This window comes from Chanos chanos, chromosome 1 (assembly GCF_902362185.1).
Source record: "Chanos chanos chromosome 1, fChaCha1.1, whole genome shotgun sequence".
In the NCBI taxonomy this organism is placed as follows: Eukaryota; Metazoa; Chordata; class Actinopteri; order Gonorynchiformes; family Chanidae; genus Chanos; species Chanos chanos.
In genome coordinates, this window is record NC_044495.1 from 21,500,406 (window position 1) to 21,526,996 (window position 26,591).

Below are 26,591 nucleotides of genomic sequence, written 5' to 3' on the forward strand. Positions count from 1 at the left end.
TATCCAACAAAATTTGTAAAATTGCGACATAACGAAATTGTAACTAGGTGTGGTTGTCAGTGACGGTTCATCTAGATTCATTCATTCATTTTCCAAGCTGCTTATGCTATTTAGGGTCGCGGGATGCTAGAGCCTATCCCAGCACTCATTGGACAAAAAGCGGGGGAAACAACTTGGACAGGTCACCAGTCCATCACAGTCATCTGGAGTCAGGCATTGACAATATCTTGAAATGCTGAGATCACCATTGAAATACATGTCACCTATACTGACACTTAAAAAAAGCTATAATTGTCCTCTCGTTTTTAAGGATATGTGATTCAATTGTTTTGAAGAATTTGCTGGATTCTTAAAAAATATTGCTGGAATTTCTGTTGTGTTTAACTGTCTGCTCTCCAAAGGAGATACTGAGATGTCCTGGCACTATGCTGGGTTATTATGTACATGCTTTTCCCAGTACAAAACACAGTTTAATCCAGTTGGAATGGAACACTGCCCTTAAACATTAGTAAAACGTTTCATGTTCTGCACTCTTACAATGAAATAAGCTTAACAAATGTATTTACGATCCAGACTAAAACTTAAGTCTGTATTCAACATGACAATCAGTAAAGGGTCTTTAATAATTTTTTTTTCAGTTGATTCTATATGTGTTAGCAAGAAGCTGTTCTTTTGCACTACAACTTGAAGCACTTATCTGCTATTTAATGAGAAACTGACCACTAAGTAATCAGTTCATTTAATGTTAATGGAATGCTCTATATGCTTGCAATGACTGATGGAATGGAGTCTGCGCACTCAGGAGACTTAATAACAGTGATCTCAATAAAGGTCTACTTATAACCTGTGGAAGTTCAGTGTATATCAACAGTATAATTTGGCGTTTTGGCATTTGGCTTCTTTAAAAAGTAATGTTTAGTTCAATTTCTAGCTCTTCTGACTACTTGAAAAAGACTGTGGGAACCAGATCCTAACTAAAAGTAACCAAACAGTAGGAACCTGCAGTGTAAGAGCAAATGGGTGACATCAGAATTACTCCATGTGTCAAGACAATCCTTTCACTTGTTTCAGGACAATTTGTTTAAAAACAAGTTTTTTTTATTGTAGACAACATGGGCTCAACTATGTGCAACAACTGCACTTTAAAAAAAAACAAAACGAGAAATACAACGTCACGATGCACTATTTACGCCTATACGATGGCCACAGGAAATACTCGTTTCTGATTGTCTGGCATGTAATGCTGGGACACCTCAAGCAAAAATTTGGTCAAAAGCTTAATTGCCGTTATATATCAGTGTTTCTGGTGCTTTTAGTAAGGGCATGTGACCTGCAGTAGTCAATAATGATAAGAACTATTTGCGGTAAACACATCGTTCCTGGAACGAAATTAATTAAATGAACGAGGAATGAGCGTAGCAATATTTTTTATTACAAGAGGCAAACAAGAGGTAACCAATGAGCCTATTACATAGTGAATGGAATGACCCAGGGAGACTACCCTGCTAAAAAAAAGCGCTGGGCTTGTCCCACATTCACATCGAAAGAAATGTTGCGACAACCTTAAATACTGTCAAGAGATTACACCCTTACTCTCTCGTGTCAAGGCATGACATTCTGTAAAGAAATACTTTAGTGACAGGGAGACTCTAAAATAAGCAATCTCGTGTTTACAGGTGTTGTGGGCAATGATGCAGATGATGTTAATGTCCACGAACTGTTTGTGCCAAGAGTCAAGGTGAAGAGGGGGTGCCATGAGAACAACGTTTGTTTGCTGTTTTTATAATAATACTTTCAATTTTGAGTGAGAAAAATCTATGCTTTGTAAAGCCTTCATTTTTAAAATGTTTGTTAAGTGGCTTCGCGTTGAGGAGCCCTTTGCCTTTGCCACGAGGAGAAAGCTGGTTATAAATCAGTTACCTTTATATGCAGCATATTACACTACATTTTTGTTTGTAAAGCCTATTTTCAGATTAATAAAATAATGACAAAGACGTGCGTAAGGGAAAACTGGCAAGGGGAGGTAGTTACCAGATGACGCGAGTTAGATGAAAGTTGGAGCCAAGAGATCGTGGTAATGAATCACCGTGTGCGGTAGGCAAGGTTGCATACATCTAGGTTTTTCTTTATCCAGAATAATACAACAGTCAGCTATTTAGCGATTCCATCAAACAACACCATACTGACCAGGCAGGGCAGTTTAAAATGTGTTTAATTTCACCATTGCCGTTAGCAAAGAGGTAGGCGGATCTAAACTAAAAAGCAGTAGTACGGGGAGGCTTGTTAGTTACACTGGTTAGTAAACGTGTCCTCTTCAGTGCAGAGAGTAGCCGATGTGTCGGAATTTGTGTTCCGCACTTTGGATCAAACCCTAGTGAGAAGCACCTGACTTTTCTGGCAGGCAACGGAGGCTGGTGTATGAAAAGTGTACATGGCGAAAGTATCACATTATTAGGAGTTTCTTAACCAACATAATATGAATGAGCGCAGAACAGGAGAAATACGGAGGAAGGATTATTTGCATGCAACTTTTTAATTATCTAAGCTCTTCGCTTAACTAAAACTGTGGAGGTATAAGCCTCAGGTGTAGCTTAAATTTATATAAATAAGTGGGACAAAATTCGTTTTTGGTATCCAACTGACACTACATCCTTGCATCGTTCTAGCAACTGTTTACTTGCTTGCCTGCTTGTTTGACTGATTGATTGATTGACCAATTGATAAATAGGATTATTAAAAAGTGGCACAACAGTCTCAGCCAACATAATGTGATTTTCCCTTCCGCTGAAAGATAAACAGCTCACAATAGTGTTATGATTATCATTTGCTATTTTCGCGCTTTTCTGTCTAGGACAAATGTAACATTGTTTAAGTTTGTTCAAAGTGTCTGAGAGAGCATTGCTTAGTTATAGAACTATGATTTAATATTTCAAATTTAAAATAAAAATGTTTGATTAATATTTTGATTGCGTTATGCTTGTTTTATCCTGCCGGTCTCTGCGCCTTGCCTTTCTTTTAGAATTGACGAGAGGGCAAACGAAGGCTAGGTTACCTCTGCATTACTTCAGCGTACCCTGAAGCAACTAATTATAGTACGTGTACTAAGGTTCTCTCAGAAAAGTTGATACGGACTGTAATGATCGGTTTATGATGACATCATATTGTGGGGTCAAGGGGGTTGTCGCCCGCTATTCCTCTTTCTGCTACCTGCACATCATGGGTTGACATGTTGTCTCGAGGTTATGTGATGATGTTCTGACGGTTTACCCATTTCTAATGACGGTCCTGTGAACCGTGCGTGAACCAATGGCATCCTACAGTGTAATAAACGAAGAACAGCACTATTCCTTGGTGTCCGGTTAAATTATATCTACTTTCCTGTGAAACTCGTGTGGATCAATAGCCGGATCCTTACAGGATGTAACAGACGTAGCCTATGTCAGTTCTAGGCCTATTTGTATCAATGACTTTTGTTTCAATGCCAGGGTGGTTATTTAGTAAGTTAATGAGAATCATACGGTTAATAATTGGACAATTAAGCGTTTTTTGTTATTGTTGTTTTGTTGTCTGTGTGGGTTTGTTTGTTGTTTGTTTGTTTGTTTGTTGCATTTTATTACGACTCTCGTGTTTTCCTTCTGAGATTGCAGAGCCCAGCTATCAAAATAATTAGCCTCGCATATTGTGTATTCTTGCATAATAGCATAGAATGCCTCCCCTATTATAATAGTACCGTTGAACATCATGGGATAAATCCTCCTGTGTCTTTCTCCGCTTTCCACGCCCTTCTCTATTTCAACTCTATGGTATAATCATTTAAATTACCATTGTATAACCGTTAAAATATTAGGTCGGTGTCATGATATTCTGTTCTTTACATTTTCTTGCTCTACACTCAACTCATTTTAATGATTAAACTTGCTTAATGAGATGTTACAACATCTATTTTATTTCAAGCGTCTATTTTTTTTTCTATTTCCCTTCGTTGCAGACTACAAGTAAACTGTCTTGAACCCGATCGATCTCACTTGGAATTCGTTTTGACATCACCTCTTTGGGTCGAAAATGCTACTTTAGTCATCTGACGACACTACTCATCTTTTTTCAGGAAACCTAGTCAGTATGATTGGCGTTGCTGTGAATCACTGCACAAGACAGTGTGCGAGTATTTTTCCATTTATTGCTATCAGATGTCCGAGTTCGAAACAGTTTCAGAAATCTGGAGCGCTCTGTGGACTTTGCAGACAAGTTCTAATTACGCGCTTTTCCGAATGACCTCGGCACCCTAAGTCGTAGCGTAACAACCCAAAATTCTGGCACGCAAGTAGTTTCACTGGAGTCTGCTGCTGGGCTAAGAATAACCTCGCCGAGTACTGAATTTGGAAGCTTGGATATGAGCAAGGGGAATCATGATAAACCATTATCTGCTGTCAAGAAAAAAGAAGAAAATAGGTTATTTCAGCTGGTTTGATTTACCACATGAAGCAGGCAAAAGTTCCACATGAAGCAGGCAAAAGTAAGGAAACTTTTCTGTCACGCACGTGGTCTTTTTACCCAATAGGCTACTGTACAGAACAAACAGACTACCTCCTAGAGGTATAAATCATGTTTCTATTTTATATGTGTCCTGTAAGCTACTTATTCAGCAATTACTCTTATGTACAGGGACTCAAACAATGTGGTAATGGTTATTTATACCCGTGAACTAAATGCCCTAATTTGTTTCCGAGTGTGTTCTCATATTGTTCTATAAGATGTTCGATTTCGAATTCTGGCCGGCGTTTGTCTCACATGCTATATTTATTTAGACCGCAGAAATCACTTGCCTCCTGTTATTGCTGTTCTCCGGGCTGGTGGTTTGTTCACATGTAGCTGGGAGTCCTCTGACGGATGATGTGGCTACGTTGGATTTACTGGTGAGACGCGCAGAGGGAGTCTCTCTGCAATTTTACAAGTATTCCATTCGACTCAGCAGTGCGGAATTTTAGCCTTAATTTAAAGTTGTATCTACATGCAAAGTATTTTCATTGAAAGCGTTGTGTGTTCTGTTCAGAAAATTATAAACCTCTGATGATGCACTAGACGGTTTAAAAGTAACCAGAATCAGTCGAAGAACTATACCACACTGACTGTATTGTCATTTGATCTGACAGAAGGAAAACATTCCCCAGGATTACAACATTCCTGCTCAGTACATTGAAAAAGAAGTGGTAAGTCTGATCGATATTTACTTTTAAATTTATGAAGGGTCATAATTATGAAATGCCTCCAATATGTATTTTCTGTGTTGTTAATGGAGTCTTTGAGATCAATGTTTGCCTGTCTCTTTCTCCAGCTGTCCTTGGCCCCAACAATTCAATATGAACTATGGCACACCTCATTCAGATAGTGAAGGGCTTGATGATCAGTTGATAAGTTGAGTCCCATGTGTTTGAATTTTACTAGAGTAAAAATGCTGTGTGGAGACACCTGTGAGAAATGATTGTGAAACACTGCATAAGGGGACCTATGAAAGTAAATGCTCACAAAATAGCTTGTTATCAATTACTTGGCAAAAATCACTATCCAGTTACAGCTTTACTCTATCATTTCCTTCAGATTTTCATCTGGATATATCTATTTTAGCCCACTGCAAACAGAATGGAGTGAGTTTATCAAAGTTTGATCAGTTAGGTCACTATAACACAACACCAAGATTCAAACAACAGTCACAATGGAACTACTCAACACTACAGCTCAAAAACACAACTATCAAAGCATTATTACAAGTTTTCAAAATCCTTGGTCTTGGAGAAATAAAATCCTGTCACAGGAAAAGGATGCCAATGTCCATTTTATGATGGACAGCAAAACAGCAGTAGTGATGGTGTGTTTGAATGAGGTCCCAGGTCATTTATTGCTCCACATGAGAGTGGCATTCTGACACTCTCCCCTGTCCAATGTTTAAAGGGGGGAGCGTGTTGGCTTCAGCTGAACCTGTATCCAGTAGAAACCAGCTTGAAGGCACTGGCCCTCAAGTTTGGTAACCTGTCCCCGAACCGAGCAAATATCACCATGTTCATCACCATGCTGCAAGGGCTGCGCTTCACCCTTGATAATGAGGAACTGGTAAGATATATCGACTCATATTTCGTTATTGCCTTATTTTTTCTTTATAAATTGCTTCATATTGGATAAGTAGCTCTGTTTTATCTGCAGGAAGTGACAATGCAAGTCTTTAAGTGCCATTACAGAAGAGTGAGATGGTCCACAGGCCAATACTTCAACCACATCAAAGATATTTTTGAAGCAGCCACTCAGTCGCCTGGAAGATTTCACTGTGCCCCTCCCCCGTGCCCTGCTCCTACATCTCCACCCGCTTTACCAGGTGAGCATTTTTTTTCTCTCTTCACCTCTCACTGGTATATACATTATGTGCCCCATATAAATTACACGGGAACCTTAGATAGCATACTACAGACTACAATCCCTTACCTGATGTTGACAACCCACTCATCAATTATATATATGAGCTTTTAAGTACAGTTAGTGCACTCAAACATACACAGAAATTGAGTGGGGTGTGTTGTTCTGTTCTTACAGGTAATAAGCAGCATGGAAAAAATGGAAGGGAGAGGTCAAAGCATGGACTTCTAGCGCTGCTTCTTATCCCCTGCATAACCTTTTTGGCTTTCAGTATCTTTAAGGTGAGTGTGTGTGTATGTGTGTGTTGATATGTGTGTGTATTGATGTGTGTGTGTGTGTGTGTGTGTGTTGAGGGACAAGGGTATTTGTAGGGATTTGTGACAGGCATGTGGTCTCTATTTCGAACAGTATGTTTGGATTTGAAATGATCTATTAAACACGCAGGTAGTCAAAAGGAAAGGAAGCTGTTCTGTGGCCAGCGATCCTGAGTTCCAGCTCCGGAAAGAAGAAGAAAGGTCTGATCAAACTCATACATACTCACGGTTGTGATAGGGGCCAATGTTTACACTGACAACATGCTTGTGCCTTTGTTTTCCTGCACTGTATAAACACTAAGGTTTTGTTTATGAATTACTTTGTTTTCACATGCTTCTTGTCTCCCCCACAGAGCCCAGAGGGATTCAACATCATTACAGGAATCTGTAGTGTGAAACAACTCGTACTTAAATTTGAGGAAAGGGATGATTAATATAAAACACCTTTCACATTATTCTCTCCCTCTCATGCCTGAAGGAGAGAGAGAGAGAGAGAGAGAGAGAGAGAGAAAGAGAGAGGAAAAAGGATGCAGAGAGAAGCAATACAATGGAGCCTTTTCATCTTTTGTAGTGGGACTGATCGCAGAACCAGTTGTCACACTTGTGATTGGGCACCGAGACTCAAACCAGCTTCAGAAAAGTGTCTTGTATCAGTCTAATCCAACTTCTTCAAATATGGAGACCTACGAAAACAGGAAGTGGCGTGTCGACTTTAGCCTTCGGCCAGGCTTTCATGGCTTCAAATCAGACAGGAAATGTGGGGCTTTCATGTGAGCGTTAAATGGCACAATGGCATCTGTAGCGATGCCCGCGGCATGTTTTTCAGCGTGTGAGCGGTTCCTGTATCTCTGGACCCAAGAGAAGCGCATAAATGTCTTTTTGTCCCTGGGCGTCCATCCTGCGTGTGCATCATGCTTTATGATCCCTTTTCCCTGTTTCATCAGAACTGTTTCCAAACAGAGCGTTTGCTTGTTTGGAATATATGCAGCTGCACATTGTTCTTTTTTTCTTTCCTAGTACATTTCAGATATTTGCTGGGTGAGATGGTGTATTCTGACTACAATCTGGATTTTTTTCAGTATGAATGTTCAGTAGTGCAGAAGGGTCATGCATTGATTTGGATTAAAACATCTCTTGGTCTTTGAGAGTTTGTCGCATCAGCGAGAGACCTTGTCAACAAGGGCTTGGCAAGAGTACCAATTAGCGTGTAAGTATAACCACATCCAATAGTCTCTTCCTCTCTCTGTATCCCACAGAAGCATCCACATGCTCTCTCTCTCTCTCAAACACACACACATACACACACACACTGAGAGCTGGGGGAGAAAGAGCTGATTGTTTTCATGACAATGAAGGGGAGAGTCAGAGAGCATGAGAAGAAAGGTCACATGATAAACCATGTCACAACAACATGAGTCACATCCCATAATTTGATCTCCCTCTGCAAAGCAACTGTCCTTTCAAACATAAAATTCTCTCTCTTTCAGTCTCTTACTCTCTTCCTACTCTTTCAGCTTTTCCCTCATCAGCTGAGACTCTTGCCTGTGTTCATTTCATTTTTCCTTTTTTTTCCCCACACCGAACATCACTCTCTCCTCTTTTTCTGTCACTCTGTTTGTGTTTTTTTCCTCTTTTTCATCTTTTGCTCTTTTATCTTCTCCCTTTCCTCTCCTTTATTTCACACTCTATATTTTTGTCCCCTGCTCTCTCTCTCTCTCTGTCTCTCTCTCTAACTCACTCTCTTGCGCTCTCTCTCTCTCTCTCTCTCTTTCTCTCTAGCTCACTCTCTTGTGCTCTCCCTTTCTCTCTATCCTTCTCTCTATCTTTCTTTCTCTGAATGCTTGTGCTGTCATCAGCCCTATTGTGATGGACCATGACTGTCTGCCCACAACATATGAGGCCACAAATGTCAGACTGGCTATCATCAACCGCAGAGAGTCCCTCACAAAGACTCCTCTCACATCTCCAGACATGCCAGTCTTTATGGAGCAGAGAGACTGTCATCTGTCATGGAGCACTTGGATCCCCACACCACACACCAACACAGCTTAACACACTCACTCTCACACACGTATGGCTGGTTATCTACATTTTTACCCATATGACACATCTGCAATGTATGCTGATTCATGCAGCTCCTCTGTGGAGGAGAAAACTTTGAGATTCATTCAGAAATTTCTCTGTGTCACACTGTGTGAGTCACCAGTCAGTCTGTGACAAACATCATTGAGCTTTGAGAGGTTTGGAAACATATCTATATTTATTTTAACATGTGGAATCCATCATTCGGTGCAAACTACATTGATGGTCCTAACATGTACTGGAGTGTGCTCATTGTCTTGTTATATTTCCGTTCTACCATGTGAGGGCACTGTCGTCCCCCATCACATTGTCACGTAGTGCTTACTAATCCATATTTAGGCAGTGACTAATCACCAGCACTATAACAGAATATATCAATCTACACAGTGATTTTGTGTCTCAGTCTTTGCTGGGTTTGTGGTGGGAGCATCATCAGTACCTAGAGAAGAGCTCCAGTTTATTCTACTGCTTAAGTGTGAGGTAGGCAGTTCTGCAGTGCGTATACAACTCATGATAAACAGTGTACTTAGAGTGCGTGTTTGATGTAAGATGTGTCCTTCTTTTTTTAAAAACAACAAAATACGTAAAATGTATCTTAATTTATCTAAATGTATGTATACACAATACTAGCTCCTACATGTAAACTGTGAATCAAGCAACAAATTTGGAAATTCATCAACAAACAGATAGCCTCTGTTCAATGTATACAGTCATTTTTATTGGTAAGTTTCAAAGTTTTGTAATTCATATTTCTATTGTGGATATTTAACAATCTTTGTGAAATGTAATGCATTTTCACAATGAGAAATAAAGGCATTAACATTTGATATGGTCCGTTTGTTCATTAAATAGAAAACCTTTTAACTATGTTTGTAAAACAAAACAAAGCAAAAAGAAAGACCTTCCAACTACATAACAGCCAAAACAATAGTCACTGATCTTATAATTTCTTTCCCTACATATAGCAAATCTGTTAGCATACTTAATCACTAAATGCTTCACAATGTGTTTTTTCATTTGGGCGAATTGGCGACTTCATAAATACATTTACTTGACAGCAACTGATAGTAATCTATGCTTTCATTTAAAATACACTGACTGTTTTAGGGTTTGTTTTTGTCTATGGTGTAGCATCATTTGTATAGTGCTTACCAGCGATCAAATTTTATAAAAGTCTAATTGAAAATAAATAACATCAAGAGAAAATTTGTGTAATTCCATTTTAAAGTAGCTCACTGGACAATGAATTCAGATACTGGATGAAGACCACACCACCTTGCATTAGATGAATTAGCAGTTATTTAAGATAATAACAATTATTTAAGATGTGTTATCAGATATGTTACGTGTTTTATCATTCTACCCATTAATAATGGAATTGTTCATATTTATGTGGTACAGGCATCTCTTGCAATAAGTATGGTAGTGTGACTAAAGTATAAGATGTGTAAACCCGAGAGCATGATGACAGAGAAGCAGTTACAGCTAGCTGTGAATATGTGGTTGTGTAACTCTATGGATTATAGCGTGCTACAGAAACATGCATGTGTGTGATTACAAGGGTGTGGCACTATTAAAAATCATAATTGTACCTTCCATCATAATTCTGAACATTACTACAATTGTTATTCTGAAGAGTTCCTTAATAGCTATTCTGATCAGTCAGCTGCTCATAAATAGGAGCATTACTCGGGTCATATTACTGAAAGTTGTTCTGATTGTAATTTTGACTGTAATTCTGACTCGGGTCATATTGCTGAAAGTTGTTCTGATTGTAATTTTGACTGTAATTCTGACCCGGGTCATATTGCTGAAAGTTGCTCTGATTGTGATTTTGACTGTAGTGCTGACTATCTCCCTCATGGTCATCCTGACCATAACTCTGATCATAAATTTCCATAGGATTATTATGATGTGGATCATAACCCAAGTCATAATTTGGGTCATTACTGCTGTCATACTGCTGATCAGTTTCCATAGAGTTCAGCAGGTTCTTGGACAGTTGCTCCTTACTTTTTTGGCCGATACTCCGGAAGGTGTATATTCCCAGAACACACTGAAGAACCTGAGTGAAAGAGAGAGAGGACTTGGCATAATTCAATACAATTCAATATAATTCATGAGTTCAGATTCAGATTGCGTGTGCGTTAGTGTGTGTGTGCATGTGTGTGTGTGTGTGTGTGTGTGTGTATGTGTGTGGTGTGTGTGTGTGTCTACGTACCTCTATGAGGAGCAGTCCGATGTCCATACCAACCATCACCAGCACATTCTCATTTAGCCAAGTACTCAGTGCCACTTTACAACCCTGTATAACCACAAATATATATGTTCATATTGTAAAAAGACATAAATTACATCAGATTTCAATTCAGCAAAGAAATCTAAATCTTAAGAAAGTGTCCAAATGTCAAAAATATATACTAGTTCCTCTCTTCCTCTACTCTCTGATCCACAATAACTAATAAACCCTTAGACCCATCCAGTCCTTTGTATAAGGCAAAGGAAAAATTTGGTGTTCTGGAGTCTCTATATATGTCATCATGTGTGCCAGAGCTGGGACAGTGATGTTATAAACCACATGATTACCGCAGTATAGATCTCTGTGCAATTCCAAAAGAGATCGCTCTCGCTTCCCGGGCAGGTGGTGTTAAAGCAGGAACGAGGATACATGTCCTCTGTCTTATTCAGAGACTGAATATATTTATTCATCTGCCAGTCAGAGGGACTGTTCATACCACAGCATTTACCCTGCAGCGCGCACACACACACACACACACACACAAACACAAAACACAAACGCATCTAAGACATATAAACACATCTAAGACGCAGATATTTTCATCATCTTAGATACACATTAATAGCAAAATATGTGGAGATGGACAATGTTTTTATATTTCCATCAAAAATTTGACAACAACAAAAATAAGAATATAAAGTATAGCATCTGTCATTGCTATGACTTGTTATATCATACATACAGTGTGTTGCAGGCTGTCTAGAAGATCCCATGAGGTCTGTGTTTTATTGCTTCCATACTCAGTGATGATGACCTCAACCGTTTCAGTTAGGTGCTCATCAATCTGAGTGAATGGAAACGGTTCAACTAGTATACATATTGAAAAGATGACCGCTTACAGTATGCAAGTGAGAGAATGTGCTAGTAATCTGTAGAACTGAGAAAGAGCTTCCAATATCAATAATAAGCAAGAACAATACTTATGCCATTTACTTAGAGCATCTGAGTTCATGAGAAAATTCCTTGCTTCCATCACTCTTAAAACACTTAATATCCATGTTAATTTCCTTGTTGCTTTTTGAGTTTGTATAGAAACACTCACATATCAGCAATACAGATAAACATTACAGATAAACATTATACAACCATTTGAAATAGGATCTTACCTTGTTTCTGTAAAACAACAAAATAAATGTGACAAATAGCTGACCAAGAGCAACTGCAACTAAGAATCCCATGTACTGAAAAAAGAAGAAGAGGAAATGATTACACGTTTAAGTTAAAGGATAGCTTTCACTGAGACCTTTTTGTTGGGTCTGTGTCATGTTGGTTCATGAGTATTACAATTTTCAAAACAGGATAAGCGTAAACATGACATCACTCAAACACTGATATATAAGTACATTTAAAACCTGTTTATTGAGAATTTTAATAAAGCAGTGATGACATAGTTGAGTATAAATACCAAGAAGCTACACTTACAAATGCAATACAGCATCTGTTCTCTAAATGTACCCCTGTACAACCAATCAGGGATACAATGACTACAACCAGTCCAATGACAAATAGTCCTACAGCCACAATCAGGAGATGTTCCCCTGTAAGAGGAGTCACAGTTTACCACATCAGATCAGAATTAACACAAACCAATCAAAACATACAAGAAACCACAATGTCTGACAAAATCTATTATCAATACTGACAAACAACATAAATGACAAACTGACATGTGCTAAAATAACACAAAATAACACAGGCTAAAATAATATTCAGGCAAAAAGAACTCACTGTAAAGTTTATACTCTAGATATAAAGTTGTTAACTAACAAATGGATTACAACAAAAACTTACCAGAGTTGACTACATGTATGAAATTGGTTGCATCAAACAAAATCCATACAGCACATCCAAAAATGCTGAGACCTACAATCTGTTGAAATAATTTGTATATAGCTTCAGTTTAATTAGATAAGATATTTAAAACCACAGTTTTACACTATAGAAACCGACAAGACATATGAAAACAAAATGCTGAATCAAGTGTATAAACTGTGTAATTACTTGGTCCTAAGACAAGGTCTTCCGTTTTATTGTTATGATGTAAACTATCAAACAGTAATGGAATCAAATATTACACTGCACACAATGTGTCTACATGAATGGTATGGTTTGATGGAAGTTAAACTATATACTTAAATGAGGTATAATTACTATCACAAGTTTTTACTATTTTTACTAAAACTTTTCAAATATGAAATGTGAATGGAAAAAGTTCCTAACTTACAACAAACAATGTGTTGAAAAGAGAGAAAACAAATTTCAAAATCTGAAGTTTGTCCTCTGCTTTCATTTTGGGTGATGCAATTGATATTTCTACTATTTTTCTGTCATGACCTGCTGGCTCAGTTTCTAAGAAAGAAAGAAAGAAAGAAAGAACATGAACAAAGTGTCCAATTTTAGAAGTAAATCAACCAGAAACACTCCATTTTAGAAATACACACACAAACTAATCACAGAGCTTTGGAAACAGTTGCTAACTAAATGCATGTAAAGGTTAAAAGAAAGAGATAAAAACATAGATACACGTTTGGAGTGTCTATGTGTTGATGTTTCTAAGGTATGTTTAGTATGTGTTTTTCTGGGCTGTAAACTGAGCTTAGATACAAACACACACCTTGGAAACACACAAAAAATAGGTAAATGTTTTACATTTCACAAATAGGTTAACAACATGTTGAAAGAAAGCACATAATTCACCATACTAATTTATATCAAATGAGGAAATACTTCATTTCTATTAATAAAATATTTACTGAGGAAAGAAACAAACGAACGCTTGCCTCTCTCTGTAGTACAGGTCCCGTTTCTCTCGTTCAGTTAGTCTCAATCTTAATTTAACTTCATTTAATTTACTGAACGAATTCCCGTAAAACCAGCAGTGACAGTCAGCTTTCCCCACCGTGTATCTAGTCAGAAGTTCACTTCCTTATTACTCTCACAATTATTAACAACGCCAGCGTCTGTTATGGTCACCAAGGTAAGTGTTACTGATATACATCCGTGTGACCTTATGAGAAATCATTTATAGAATGGCCCTGAAAAATATAGTGTAACTGATATTTAGCATAATGGCCGGCTTGCTTTTGCTGTTACTGTTATTTAATATTTGTTCTGAATGAAAGAGTTGGTGATCTCTTAAGCGAACAAACATAGAGCACCGTGCTAATAAAATCTAATAAACTCTTTTAAACTATGGCTATGAGCCACATATGTAAATATAGCGCCCCATCATGGATATTTTCATGTACAACTCCTATCAAAAACAATGGACTCGCCACACTTAAATGACGTTCACATATTTACTACATAGCAAATGAACAAATCACAGATATGACACAAAACTATTTTTGTTAAATGGCTGAACATTCTGGCTGCGTGAAACATACCTCAAGAAAATTAAATTATTTTAATTAATGGCATTTTTTTCAAGATCAGGAAGAGGAAAAAATTATGGGGTCACTCAGTGTGGAGCAAAAATTATGGAATCACCTCGTAATCTGCATTTCTAAAACAAATAAAAATGCAGATTAATCTGTAGTTAAAAGAGACTGCTTGCAGACATTAACGCACTGTTGGACTTGGCTAATTGAAAGCCCCAACAAGAGAGTTGTCAGTTGACACAATGGAAAGGATTATAAAACTCCTTCAAGAAGGAAATCCAGCACGGAGTGTGGCAAAAGATGTTGGTTGTTCCCAGTCAGCTATGTCTAAAATTTAGGGCAAGTATAAACAAAAAGTTATAAAAGGAAAACATATGGGCAGACTATGGAAGACGTCAGAGCGTCAGGATAGAAAACGCAAAGCAATATGCATTGAAAGTAGAAGATGCACAACAAAACAAATGAAAAACAAATAGGCGGAAACAGGAGTCAGTATTTGTGATCGAACTGTAAGAAATCGGTTGAATGAAATTGAATTTACATACAGAAAAGCCAAATGAAAACCAGCACTAACACCTACCAGCACTAACAACTTAAGGGAAGAAAACAAGGTTAGAGAGGGCTAAACAGAAGCAATCATGGATGTGGATGATGGAATGAAAGTGATATTCAGTGATGAATTACGAATCTGCATTGGCCAAAAAGATGATGCTGGAACTTTTGTCCTGGTGCCGTTCTAGCGAAACATGTAACGATGACTGCCTGAAGAATCAAATGGCCCCACTCATGTATGATATGGGGTTGCATGTCAGGCAAAGGACCAGGGGAGGTGGCAGTCATTACCTCAACAGTCTATGCACAGGTGTACACTGACATTTTTGACAGTTTTCTCATTCCAGCGATAGAAAACAGGTTTTGTGATGATGAAGTCGTTTTTCAGGATAATGCATCTTGCTACAGAGCAAATAGTGTGCTTTAATTCAGGAAAGGCATATCAAATGACACGATCAGCAAACAGTCCGGTTCTCAATCCGATTGAAAAATTATGGTGGAAGGTCCATGACAAGGCTTCATCCTGCAAAGATGGAGAAAGTTTGAACCAGCTTGATGGAGAATATTGTTTTTCATTAGTGAAGTCCATGCCTCACAGAATTCAGGCCGTCATAAAAGCCCGAGGAGCCACAAAATACAAATTGTGGGGTTTTTTTTGTTTTTTTTTTTTGATGAATATGATTCCATAATTTTTGCTCCACATTGAGTGATTCCATCATTTTTTTCCTCTACTTGATCTGGAAAAAAATGCCATTAATTAAAATAATTTAATTTGTTTGAGGTATGTTTCACGAAAGCCAGCATGTTCATCCATTTTTAAAAAAATGTTTTGTGTCATATCTGTGATTTGTTTATTTGCTACGAAGTAAAAAAAAAAAAAGCTTGTAAGTGTGGTGATTCCATATTTTTTGCCAGGGGTTGTAGTACACTATTACTCTGAATTTACTAAGGCTGTCTAGTTGGTAATCGATTAGCAGGGTCTGATACACATGCTCATTTCCGGTTGATGGTTTCTTTGAAACGAATGTGGTTCGTTTGTATTGCTAGCTGATAAATACCGGTGGATTTGAATTACTGCTTGAGAGATGTCCACCGCTCTGGAAAGTTATATCAACCGTATCCTTTAATGCATGTCGAGACTGTTTGTATATCGGGAGCCTTGCTGAGTCTAACATAATGCATCATTCGGATAAATTGGCTAAAGTTAGCATATCTGAGGCGCCACTACTTTAACTAGCCAGCATGGATGATTTGAGATTATTTATTCATCCTCTCTTTCCTGGAATTGGGCGAATTTAGTTGTCTCTCCAGGGCGAACAAATGTCCACACAGTACTTGTATAACATGTTTCCAAAAAATGAGGTTAACGCGTATGGCACCTTCAGTTACAGATGGAAGCACAGGTTTTTCTGCGGCTCGAATTGTAGAATTGAACATGTTGTCCAGAGCATCAGACATCTCTGAACCCTTTAAGATTCTAGAGATTCGGTGACTGTAAGAAATGTATTAAAACTTGCTACTCCTCCATCAGTGGCTTATCTCTTACTAGCCTATTATGCTAACTTTGAAATTCCGAGCTTTCCGTGGTCGGGCTTTCGTCGCATTCGCGTAATGTTATCAGAATGACTATAGCATTTTACTTAACAGTCCACAAACTAAGGAACCGTGGCTATCGTCACGTCAGACGGTAGAATGATTGTGGTATGTATCTTATCCAAATTTACTTATATATGACCATTGAAGCGAGAGTGTGAGTTTTCATTGATCCGTTTTCTCGCAGGGAACGCTGAAGGGTTTCGACCAGACAATCAACCTAATCCTGGACGAAAGTCATGAACGTGTGTTCAGTTCTACGCAGGGGGTGGAGCAGGTCGTCCTGGGACTGTACATAGTCAGAGGGGATAACGTGTATGTAAAATGACACAGAAACTGAAGACAGTTAAAAGTGCTTATAACTCCCTTTACATAAAATACATCCAGCACTGGCAAAACTGAAATTTTCCTACTGCTCAGTGTAATGCACAATAGGAGGACTTGTGCACTATGATACAAAGAGGTTTTAATGCAACAGTAACAAATTTCAATGCTGAAGTGACATTACACTATTCCAGTAGTGCTACAGTATTCGTGCTGCATTACTGCAGAACCGGCCAGATGAAAGCGTTCCATTTCCATTACATTTTACAGCTGCAGTTATTATCTGAAGGGTTTTTGTATACCTTAGTGTCCTGCCATTTGTCTTAATAGAGCTTCTTTTCTCTTTACAGATCAGGTTTGCATATTGTATTGGCTGAAGATGTGCCATGCATTATTCTGCAATAGCGCTTTAAATATTCCAGGCTTTGCTCATCAACTGATACCTCCCTACAGTTTATCATAAATCATCATTTAACTGTGCCTGTAGTGCACATGAGGTTAATCTTCAACAGTTACTGTGTTTGGGGTTTTCTTTAGCACTTTTCAGTCTCGGGATTCTTATGTCTGGTGTATTTGTTTGTTGTAGGGCTGTGATTGGAGAGATTGATGAAGAGACAGACTCTGCTTTGGACCTGGGCAACATCCGGGCAGAACCGCTTAATTCCGTCGTGCACTGATAATATATCAACCCAATACCCTCCTCCCTGTCTCATAGACAAAACACAACACAAGCGCACATGCACGAAATACATGGTGGAGTAATGAAATACAGGAGGTTAAAAAAAAAAAGCATCATTCTTGGAACTGTATCATGTACAAGAGTACCTGTATGGATTCAGTTGGAATATATTTCTTTTTTATGTGTAGAATATAGAATTAATGCAAACTTTTTACTGTGTCTGGATATTAAATAAAATGTGTTAACAGAAGCTCTGTCTCAGTTTAAAAGATGACTCCTCCTACCCACTATTTGTCTAATTATACACGTGCCAGAAAAAAGCAAGAAAGAAACTTAACTGTCAGTCTGTCAATTGAATGGATTTTGATTCTTGTCAAATGAATAGAATATTCACGAAAACACTGAAACGGGTTTGTTTCTTTGCCACAGTGTTAACTGGTCCTAACATAAGATCCTGAAAGAGAAACACATTTATATGTCATGGGGCTTTTTTGCAGTGCAGGCATGTAATACTGTGTCATTTGCCTTATTTGGGCACAAGATAACAGATAAAGCACAAGGGTCATGGTCAACAAGGCACTGATTAGAAACGACCACCGTAACACAGAGTCCACATTAATACAACTGTTTTTATTTCTACTGAATTTTCATTTTCAAGCAGCAATATGAGTAATGTTCTCTCAATATTGTTCTAAAATTGTTCAAATTGATGTAAAGTAGTAAAGACATATTAAAGAAAACAGAGAGAATATAAATAGGCTCAAACCAGACTTTGGACTGCATGTCAGCTCTGGAAAATCTTTAACCTTAGACATTTGAATTGTGAGGGACTTGTGTGTATATCGTATATCTGTGTGTCATACAAGTGTAAACATTTTGGAGAATAAAGATGTTTCAAAGTGACACAAAGTTTCTGTAGTCATGTGTGGGCAACAGAAAGACTTAACAGTATAATCAATCATTTGTCTCCTTCCAGTATACAAACATACCGTGCTCCCAGTACGGTAGCAGATCATCTCACAAACACTGCTGAGCTGTCCCAGCTGACCTGACCGGGTTGATTGCCTTAGTGGTGCAAATGCTATAAAAGGCTCTGGCTGCATTATCAAAGAACACATCACACTTAGTCATGTGGTAATAACATAATGATCACATAATATAAATTCAATTTCAAGTTAAAAAATAAGGCAACAACAAAGAGAACTTGTGCTGTTCCTGCCTTGTTGACAACTGAAGATGTAAAAAATCAGTCACTCCCTCTCACTCACTGTCCTGTGGGCATAGAGATCCTGAGGTTGTAGGAGCAGAGTCAACACGGCAGAATGAACTCTGCTACCCTGGGACTAGGATGGAAACTTGCACCATTACCAACCACCAAGGAGGCCTGCAGTTCAGAGCACTGCTGTGCATTCAGTGCTGGAGAATCATAGTGGATCCTGAGCCAAGGCTGCCCTGAAACACATGCACATGTCAGCTGCTGATTTTCTCCAAGATCTCGCAAGGTCATGCAGGGTAGGAGTTAAGAGCTCACCTTTCTTCACTTCCTGTCCTAAGCCAACCAGGAGCTTCGCACCAACGCTGTGATTGATGGGTTCCCCAGCCTTGGTGCGTCCCGCCCCCAACTTGTGCAGCACCTCAGCTATGACCAAGCCATCGATCTCCAAAACTGTTCCTGTCAGTTAAACAGCAATATAGTTGAATACGCTGCTTGACAATATGTATGCTTATTAGTATACGTGTATATGTAAAGTTTTAATGTGGATGTATTCATGTCTGCATGACCACAGAAAGGATGTGTTACCGCTGCTTTGTGCTTCCAGTTCTGTCTGGTGCTCCGCTTGTCTCATGTGTTGAAAATAGTCAGCATGTGGTGAACAAAGGGATTTGGCAATGTCTGCAGACACTCCTTGGGCCTCCAGCATGGCCTGGAACTTGCGCAGGGCTGCTCCATTTTGAAGGACCTCAGCAATCTCTGTCTGCCCTTTTTCCAGAGATGGGGAGTTACCGCTCATCCACAGCAGATACCCACCTACACATAAGTACATAGTTTGGTGACATAATCCTGAATCATACCTGAGATTATTTTTATTTTTTTCCATTGTTCAGTAGGGATAAAAATGTCCAATGATGTTTTTGATCCTGTCATTGCAATGCCCAATGTTTTTTTCCTCACAGATCAACCCTTATGGTATTTGTTCACACCCATACCAAGAGAGGTGACAAGCTCGTTCAAGTCATCTGGACCCCGTCCCTTTAGGCACTCCAAGGCCTCACACACCTCAATAGCATTGCCTACACATCGCCCAATGGGAGCATCCATACGGCTAAGCACTGCACCTGTTCTCACCCCCAGGCTGTTACCTGTTGTAACCTGTTGTCAGTAAAAGGGCTAATTAAGACAGTATTGCACAGATGACACAAATAAGAACATAAACAAGTAAGACACCTAACTGGATGAACTTCTTTTCTTATACATCACACACTCACCAGTGACTGAGCCAGACCGCGAGCACTTTTTATGTCCTTGTAGAGGGCAGCTCTACCAAACTTCACATCTAGCACCAGTGCACAGAGACCCTCTGCTCCTTTTTTAGAGATAATGGAGCCTGTAAAATGAACGGAGAAAGTGGCTCTCTTTTGCTCTCTTTGGTCCTTTCTTACATATAAAAGTGTCTGTGCAAAAGCAATGAAAAAGAGCTTCAGACACAAACACTATTTCACTTTTAGATATTTCGTCTTGATTGACAGGCATCTACTGTAACTATGACTGAGTCACTGACTGGAATTGTGCTTGCTGTGGAACTGACAGGTGTGAGCAGACTCACTTGTAATGAGTGGTAAGCTGTCAACAGTTGCTGTAGCATCTCTGAGGCCATAGAGTATGCGGTCAGCAGGCACCAAGGTCTCTGTTTGACCTACAATGGAACAGCCCACGTCTTGCAGGATTTGCTGGAGCTACACTCACATGCACCCATCAACCCACACACGCACACACACACACACACACACACAATACCTAACATTTCAAATCATCACTAAACACACAAACCAAAAATGAACCCCGTTAACACAGAGAGAACTCACAAGACACACTTGTGACTCTTTACCTGTTGCACTGATTGGTGGATGTTGAATCCTGGGATTGACTCCAGTTTATCCAGCGTACCTCCAGTGTGGGCCAGTCCACGCCCACTGATCATAGGGACCTGCAAAGGGTGACTCTCTCACTCTCACTTTCTCCACTTTGCGATGTGTCACATACTTATAAGTGTATAGTGGTGCTACAGCGCATATTTATGAGTATCAACAGTGTAAAGTGACGTTGTGTGTTATTGGATATTAAGTTCCTGTATGGCTCATCACGTGGAACAAATCCTCTTACCTTGCAGCCACAAGCAGCCAGAGCAGGGGCCAGAGGCAAGCTGACCTTGTCCCCGACCCCACCAGTTGAGTGTTTATCAACCACAAGCCCTGTCCATTCCTCTGGCCATCGCAAAATTTCGCCCGATTGCATCATCTCTTGTGTTAACGCGAGCGTCTCATCGGCCACCATGCTTTTCTGCCAAATTGCCATGAGCATGGCACCTGAAGAAATAAGGGCAAGATTAATCACCTCCCCTACAACTCCATTACTCCTTTTATCTGGCTATATCTCCTTCACCTACCACTCCACTGCAATGTCTGTTCAATCTCGGTTTCACTTCCTCTAAAACTGTTTTGCCGTTAGGGAGCCTACATGACAGGAAATTACCAGCTTACTGAACTCGATGAATTAGGAACGACCATACAAATCATATCCATCTTGTACTACTGGGCTAAAACAAAGGTGTGCAGCTGTGGGGTCACGAAAACACTGCCAAAGGTCCAGGGAATTGAGCCAGCAACCTTTCAGTCCCAAGCCTGCTTCTCTAACCTTTAGGCCACGGCATATCATATCAAAGCATTTCAGCGGTTAATTACTTTTTTTCCACTTAATAACATAGCTAATCATTGGAACTAATCAACATACTTTATCATGTAGTCTCAGGTATACCACGCTGTGAAATGTGTACCACTCTTCCTCTGTGTAGAATTGATCTGACGCTGATGAGAGCGTAGGATATGTTGGAACACACCTATTTGACTATCCTGGATGGTGCCGAGTTTGACTGCCCGCGTAAAGCTCCGGATCTCCGCCGCACTTAGTTGCTCACCATCCCGCTTTCGTCGGATGAGCTCCGGAAAACTAGTGGGAGCTCCTTCTTGCGCCATCAATGCGTTGGCTCGTCAAAATGACAGATGCAATCTGCGGGCTGCAGAAGATGCTTCTTAATTATGTTGATCAGTCACCAGTGACGCACATTATGTGCAAATGAATTTAACTGTTGTAGGCTATGTACTGTAATCAGCATTACGGTACAGGACTGTATATTTATTCAGGTTAAACATCCTTCTGAGTTAAACGTGCATTTAAAAGTTGTATATGTAAATTACGTGTTTGACTAGTAAGCTCATGTCCATCACTCCATATACGGTCCCGACTACATTTATCTCATGGAAAAGGCTAAAAAAAAAGACCTGTTTAATATATATATAGAGAGAGAGAGAGAGAGAGAGAGAGAGATTCAGCGACAGAGGGACGAGAAAACAGTTATAGGCTACCCTGTTCGTAGTGTCTGGCACTTACCATAAATCAGACGGTCAGACGGTAGGTCTACCAGAGACTCGTCCCAGCAAGAGTTTTCTGACAAATTCTGAAACTGCTGATTCGGCTTCAGCCCTCCAGTCGCAATCTCCTCTTAAAACCACCCTCAGTGACTCATTAACCATGGCAACCTGAACTATCGCAAGGGTCAGGACTGGGATGCAGCGTGTAACTCGTCACTCTAAAGTACTGCACTGCCGCATTGCAACTGTGCCCAGACTAACACCGAAGATCAGTATATCAAACAGTTGGTCTGTGACGTTTCTGCTGGAAGGTGGAATATATGACAGTTTACGGTATAAACGATGGCTGTTATTTTATAAAGCCTACTCATGCTTGTGATTTTTTTTTACCTCACTAGTGAACTGTAAATTGCACCCTACCTCGAGTTTTAAGTACCTGTCCGAACGACATTCTACAGCACCTCTCTCACTAACTGTTTGGAGGTAGGATAGCCTACATAAAGCACGTTTTCCTGTCGGGCGGTGATTGCATGGCGAGCTTTTACGTTGCAATATTATTTCACTAATTGAGAGATTTAAAAAAAAAACTCCCCAAAGCCCTTTTTTCAATTCTCTCTCTCTCTCTCTCTCTCTCTCTCTCTCAAAAATTACATATTTCAATGCCCCGTATGAGTTTCTTATTTACATAAATTTAGTGCAGATTAATGTATATTCACTTTTTTGAAGCTACACATTTCAAATAGAAAAAACTGCTGTTCTTTGATGTGTCGATGGTAAAATGATTTTTTTTTTTTAATTTAAATGGTCTGACACAACAAACTATACCGAATAAGAGCTTTGTTGTCATATAAGTTGTTTTGTGAGGCATGTAAAGATTTTATAAATGTTTCACAATGTTGGGGTAAATACTCAAAAAAAGTAATTAGTTACAACTACCAGTTATTTCTTTAAATTGTAATGGGATGACTTTACCTGTTTCTGTTCGGCTAATCCTTTTGAAAAGTAATTATGCCTACACTACTCATTATTTTACTTTTGAGTTACTCTCTAAAACTATATCCCCAATTTACTACATAAAAATACAAAGACAAACATCATAGTCCTTTCATTACTTTATTTTCAATGCAACAGCCTATAGTGCAAAGTATCGACACAACAGTTAATTAACTTATCAGCCTTTAATTCGTAAACAGTGTAGCCAATAGGCATACTGGTGCAGCTTACACAGTAAAACTGACACATCAAATAGCCTACAGTGGTTAACCATTTAACAAGAGCTACAAGAACCCAATCTCTCCTTAGCGACAGTCATATTATAGATACACAATTAAGGTGAACAGCTGTGTGTCATGTCATAGCTGCCTCTGTAATCATGTATTTTAACATCAATGGAACACTGTATTGACTAATTAGCACCCAAGAGCAGAGCTATTCATTTTATGAGTTAAATTTCAATATTCAGCACAAAAAAGAAAATTTTTTTGAAAAGTCGTGTGTAACGCAGGAACAGACATTTTAATAATCCAGCAATGTGTAATGTGATTACTGAAATTTGAGCTGTAATGCTGTACTTTCTTACGGAGGAAAGTAACATAGTTACAGTAATACGATACTTTGTAACACAGTACCCCCAACACTGCTCTTTCGCACATCTTTTTAGATTTGTATGTCTGATTTATAGGTAGCTAATGTTTTCATACGGAGATCTCTGCAGATATGCCTGTTCTCCCAAGTACTGATGTTAAATGGCACTATCTGAGAAAATCCAGATAAAGTGGAAATAAAGGAGTGATGTGCGTGATTCACCGTACATAGTGTTCTTTGGATATTTTTATATATTTTTATTGTTTTCCTTTATCTCTACTTTGGTATACCTTGTACATACTCGATAAATGGCATTCAGAGTGGAAGGCAAAGTAAGAATTTTATTGTACGGGGATATGTTTTAACAATGCATTTGACAATAAATGCTTTGCCTTCACCTTTTGAACTTATCTGATTCATTGTAATTGCGTGCTGTTCAGTTGCTCGAACCACTGCGTGGGCACTGAGGTAGGCCAGTCAGTCATTTCAGCTGAATAACTTGATAGGCTATGGTCCAAAAGGTTGCCTAAGAGCTTAACAAAAGTGAACTTGTGTATTATAATTTACCAAGTGAAGCAAACCATGTGGCTCTTAGTGTTTGAGAACTCTGCTCTTTCTGTCATCATTCTCAGATGACGGCTACATTGCCACACCAGTTCCAATGAACGAAATGAACGAATGACATGAAAAAGATTCGTACACTTTACTGAATGAGATTCAAAGATCTGAGTCAGTAAAAAGATCCAAACTTCCCCTCACTAGTGGCCAACACTGACAAAATGCTTTACAATGAGAGTTGGGGGTGAGGCTCCCAAACATTTCTCAGAAGGCTTCGTATGTTGTTGCATCTTCAAATATGTTTCCTTGTAGATCTGTTCCAGCTTCCACCTCCTAGCAGGTTCAGGTCCCATAGGCTATAACAGTTGACCTCTCTTAGGGCTTTTCACACCTATAGTTCATTTGCTGTAGTCCAAATCAGTTGATGAGTTTGTAAACTTGGGGCATTTTCCCCTTGATTCAGTTTCTTTTCACACAAAGCGAGAAAAATCCAAGGAAACCAAAATTCATCAGTACAAATTAGGTGAGAACATTCACTCCACTTATTGGTCAGATGTGTCTGGGGCGGGAGCAAGAATGTAAATACAGGAGTAAGGTCCTGTGTTCTGGACTAGTGCATATTTCTGTAAGAGAAAAAACTGCTATGCAATTTAACATGGACCAACAGCACACTTGGCATTTGCTCATAACCGTGATGGTTATCTGGGCAACCAGCAAAACTACACCAGCAGAATGCCGAATGCACTATGAGGAAATGCCTTGAAAATACTATACTGCTTTGCACTTTGCAAAGAAGAAGTGCCGTTTAGCTCAAACTTGCAGAGTATACTGGTAGTTGGGTCAGATCGAGGTCGGATCACGTTCCCCCCACAAACGAACCACTCCAGATTGGGGAACGGACTGAAACCACCTTCTCTCAAGGGCCTTGGTGCAGTTGTTTTGGTGCGCATCCAAGTGTCATTACTGTATTCACACCTGCCCAACTGAATCGTAACAAGGGGGAAAACAAACCAGAGTCTGATTTGCTGAGGTGTGTCAACTGTTAGTGATTAATGGCATAAAAAAAACACACCATAGCACTCCAAAACAGACACTCTGGTGGAAAGATTTTGACTTTGAAAATTCCAGACATTGAAGAACATGTTTTGCAAATCCATCTCGTAAACAGGTAATGATTTTAGACCATTACCAATGTAACTTATCATACCTTATCTTTGTGGAGCCAAAAGCCTCCACTGAATTTTTGCCATCTGAGCTGCTCTGTGGAAAACAGGTGAGAAGGCCATAGGAGTTCAGGAGTTCAGAACAGCAAGAATATGATACAGAAAATGATCCAGCTGAGGGAGGTGACAGAGCTGGCCCAAGGATATATGAAGAGAGGCCAGAAGAACCAGAGAATCTGGTACAGCTGGAAAAACTAGGGCACAGTCCTTTGAACTGGGCCAAGAGGGTAGGCTGTTAGTACCCACACGTGAGAGCAAGCTGCTAGTCACTACAAGAGGTTAAAAGAGAGACTGTAAAATGTCTGGTTGTGACTGAGTACTGCAACTATGAGTAGTCCAGCCTTATTGTGCCAATTCTGCAAAAGGATGGAACAATAGGGTTCTCTACTGATAGAGATAAATGCCCTCTCAAGGTTTGATACACACTCTATGTGAACACTTGATGACTGAGGGGCTAGGAAAAGCTGAGGTCATCTCAACCGTTGATCTTTGCATAGATTGCTGGCATGTGCTCTTGGCTGAAGAAGCAAAGGAGCTCACAGCATTTAGCTCTTTAGATTGTATCAGTTCACAGTGATACACTTTGGTCTGCAGGGGGTCCCCACTACATTTCAGTGACAGATAGACATGGTCCTTGGAGAAACTCAAGACTTTTCACCAATTTATTTGGATGATGATGATGTGATCTTCAGTGAAACCTGGAAAGATCGTATTTGCTCCTTGGATCAGGTGTTACAGCACATCAAGTCGGTAGTATGCAAATCTGGAAAAACTATTTGTGGCTGAATGACTGCACGTTGGGGGTGGCATGGTGGCACAGTGGGTAGTGCTGTCGCCTCACAGCAAGAAGGTCTCGGGTTCTCCCTGTGTCTGCGTGGGTTTCCTCCGGGAGCTCCGGTTTCCTCCCACAGTCCAAAGACATGAAGGTTAGGTGAATTGGAGACGCTAAATTGC

General features: G+C 39.4%; 4 protein-coding genes across 4 annotated transcripts; 2 read left to right on the top strand and 2 right to left on the bottom strand.

Moving 5' to 3' along the window:
* The first annotated feature begins 4,498 nt into the window (after window positions 1–4,498).
* Window positions 4,499–7,150, top strand: kitlgb (kit ligand b). The gene is made up of 7 exons (XM_030772033.1): window positions 4,499–4,513; window positions 4,806–4,913; window positions 5,151–5,207; window positions 5,947–6,105; window positions 6,196–6,364; window positions 6,580–6,683; window positions 7,070–7,150. Exons 1-7 carry the CDS (start codon window positions 4,499–4,501, stop codon window positions 7,148–7,150), a joined length of 693 nt encoding a protein of 230 aa, XP_030627893.1.
* Window positions 7,151–9,501: 2,351 nt separating this feature from the next.
* On the bottom strand, window positions 9,502–13,977 carry si:ch73-139j3.4 (CD82 antigen). The gene is made up of 9 exons (XM_030773606.1): window positions 13,878–13,977; window positions 13,322–13,446; window positions 12,889–12,967; window positions 12,520–12,635; window positions 12,204–12,278; window positions 11,780–11,881; window positions 11,385–11,546; window positions 11,020–11,103; window positions 9,502–10,863 (listed from the first exon to the last, which is right to left on the bottom strand). The coding sequence occupies exons 2-9, from the start codon at window positions 13,385–13,387 to the stop codon at window positions 10,498–10,500; spliced, it is 1,050 nt and encodes a 349-aa protein (XP_030629466.1). The 5' UTR covers window positions 13,388–13,446; window positions 13,878–13,977; the 3' UTR covers window positions 9,502–10,497.
* Window positions 13,978–16,044: 2,067 nt separating this feature from the next.
* lsm8 (LSM8 homolog, U6 small nuclear RNA associated) lies at window positions 16,045–17,870 on the top strand. The gene is made up of 4 exons (XM_030782575.1): window positions 16,045–16,145; window positions 16,690–16,730; window positions 16,810–16,937; window positions 17,533–17,870. Exons 1-4 carry the CDS (start codon window positions 16,115–16,117, stop codon window positions 17,621–17,623), a joined length of 291 nt encoding a protein of 96 aa, XP_030638435.1. The 5' UTR covers window positions 16,045–16,114; the 3' UTR covers window positions 17,624–17,870.
* Window positions 17,871–18,234: 364 nt separating this feature from the next.
* tymp (thymidine phosphorylase) lies at window positions 18,235–22,382 on the bottom strand. Its single transcript, XM_030781294.1, has 10 exons — window positions 22,292–22,382; window positions 21,741–21,917; window positions 21,008–21,210; window positions 20,733–20,831; window positions 20,451–20,580; window positions 20,113–20,231; window positions 19,834–19,996; window positions 19,427–19,654; window positions 19,157–19,297; window positions 18,235–19,077 (listed from the first exon to the last, which is right to left on the bottom strand). The coding sequence occupies exons 2-10, from the start codon at window positions 21,874–21,876 to the stop codon at window positions 18,935–18,937; spliced, it is 1,362 nt and encodes a 453-aa protein (XP_030637154.1). The 5' UTR covers window positions 21,877–21,917; window positions 22,292–22,382; the 3' UTR covers window positions 18,235–18,934.
* Between the last annotated feature and the right edge of the window lie 4,209 nt (window positions 22,383–26,591).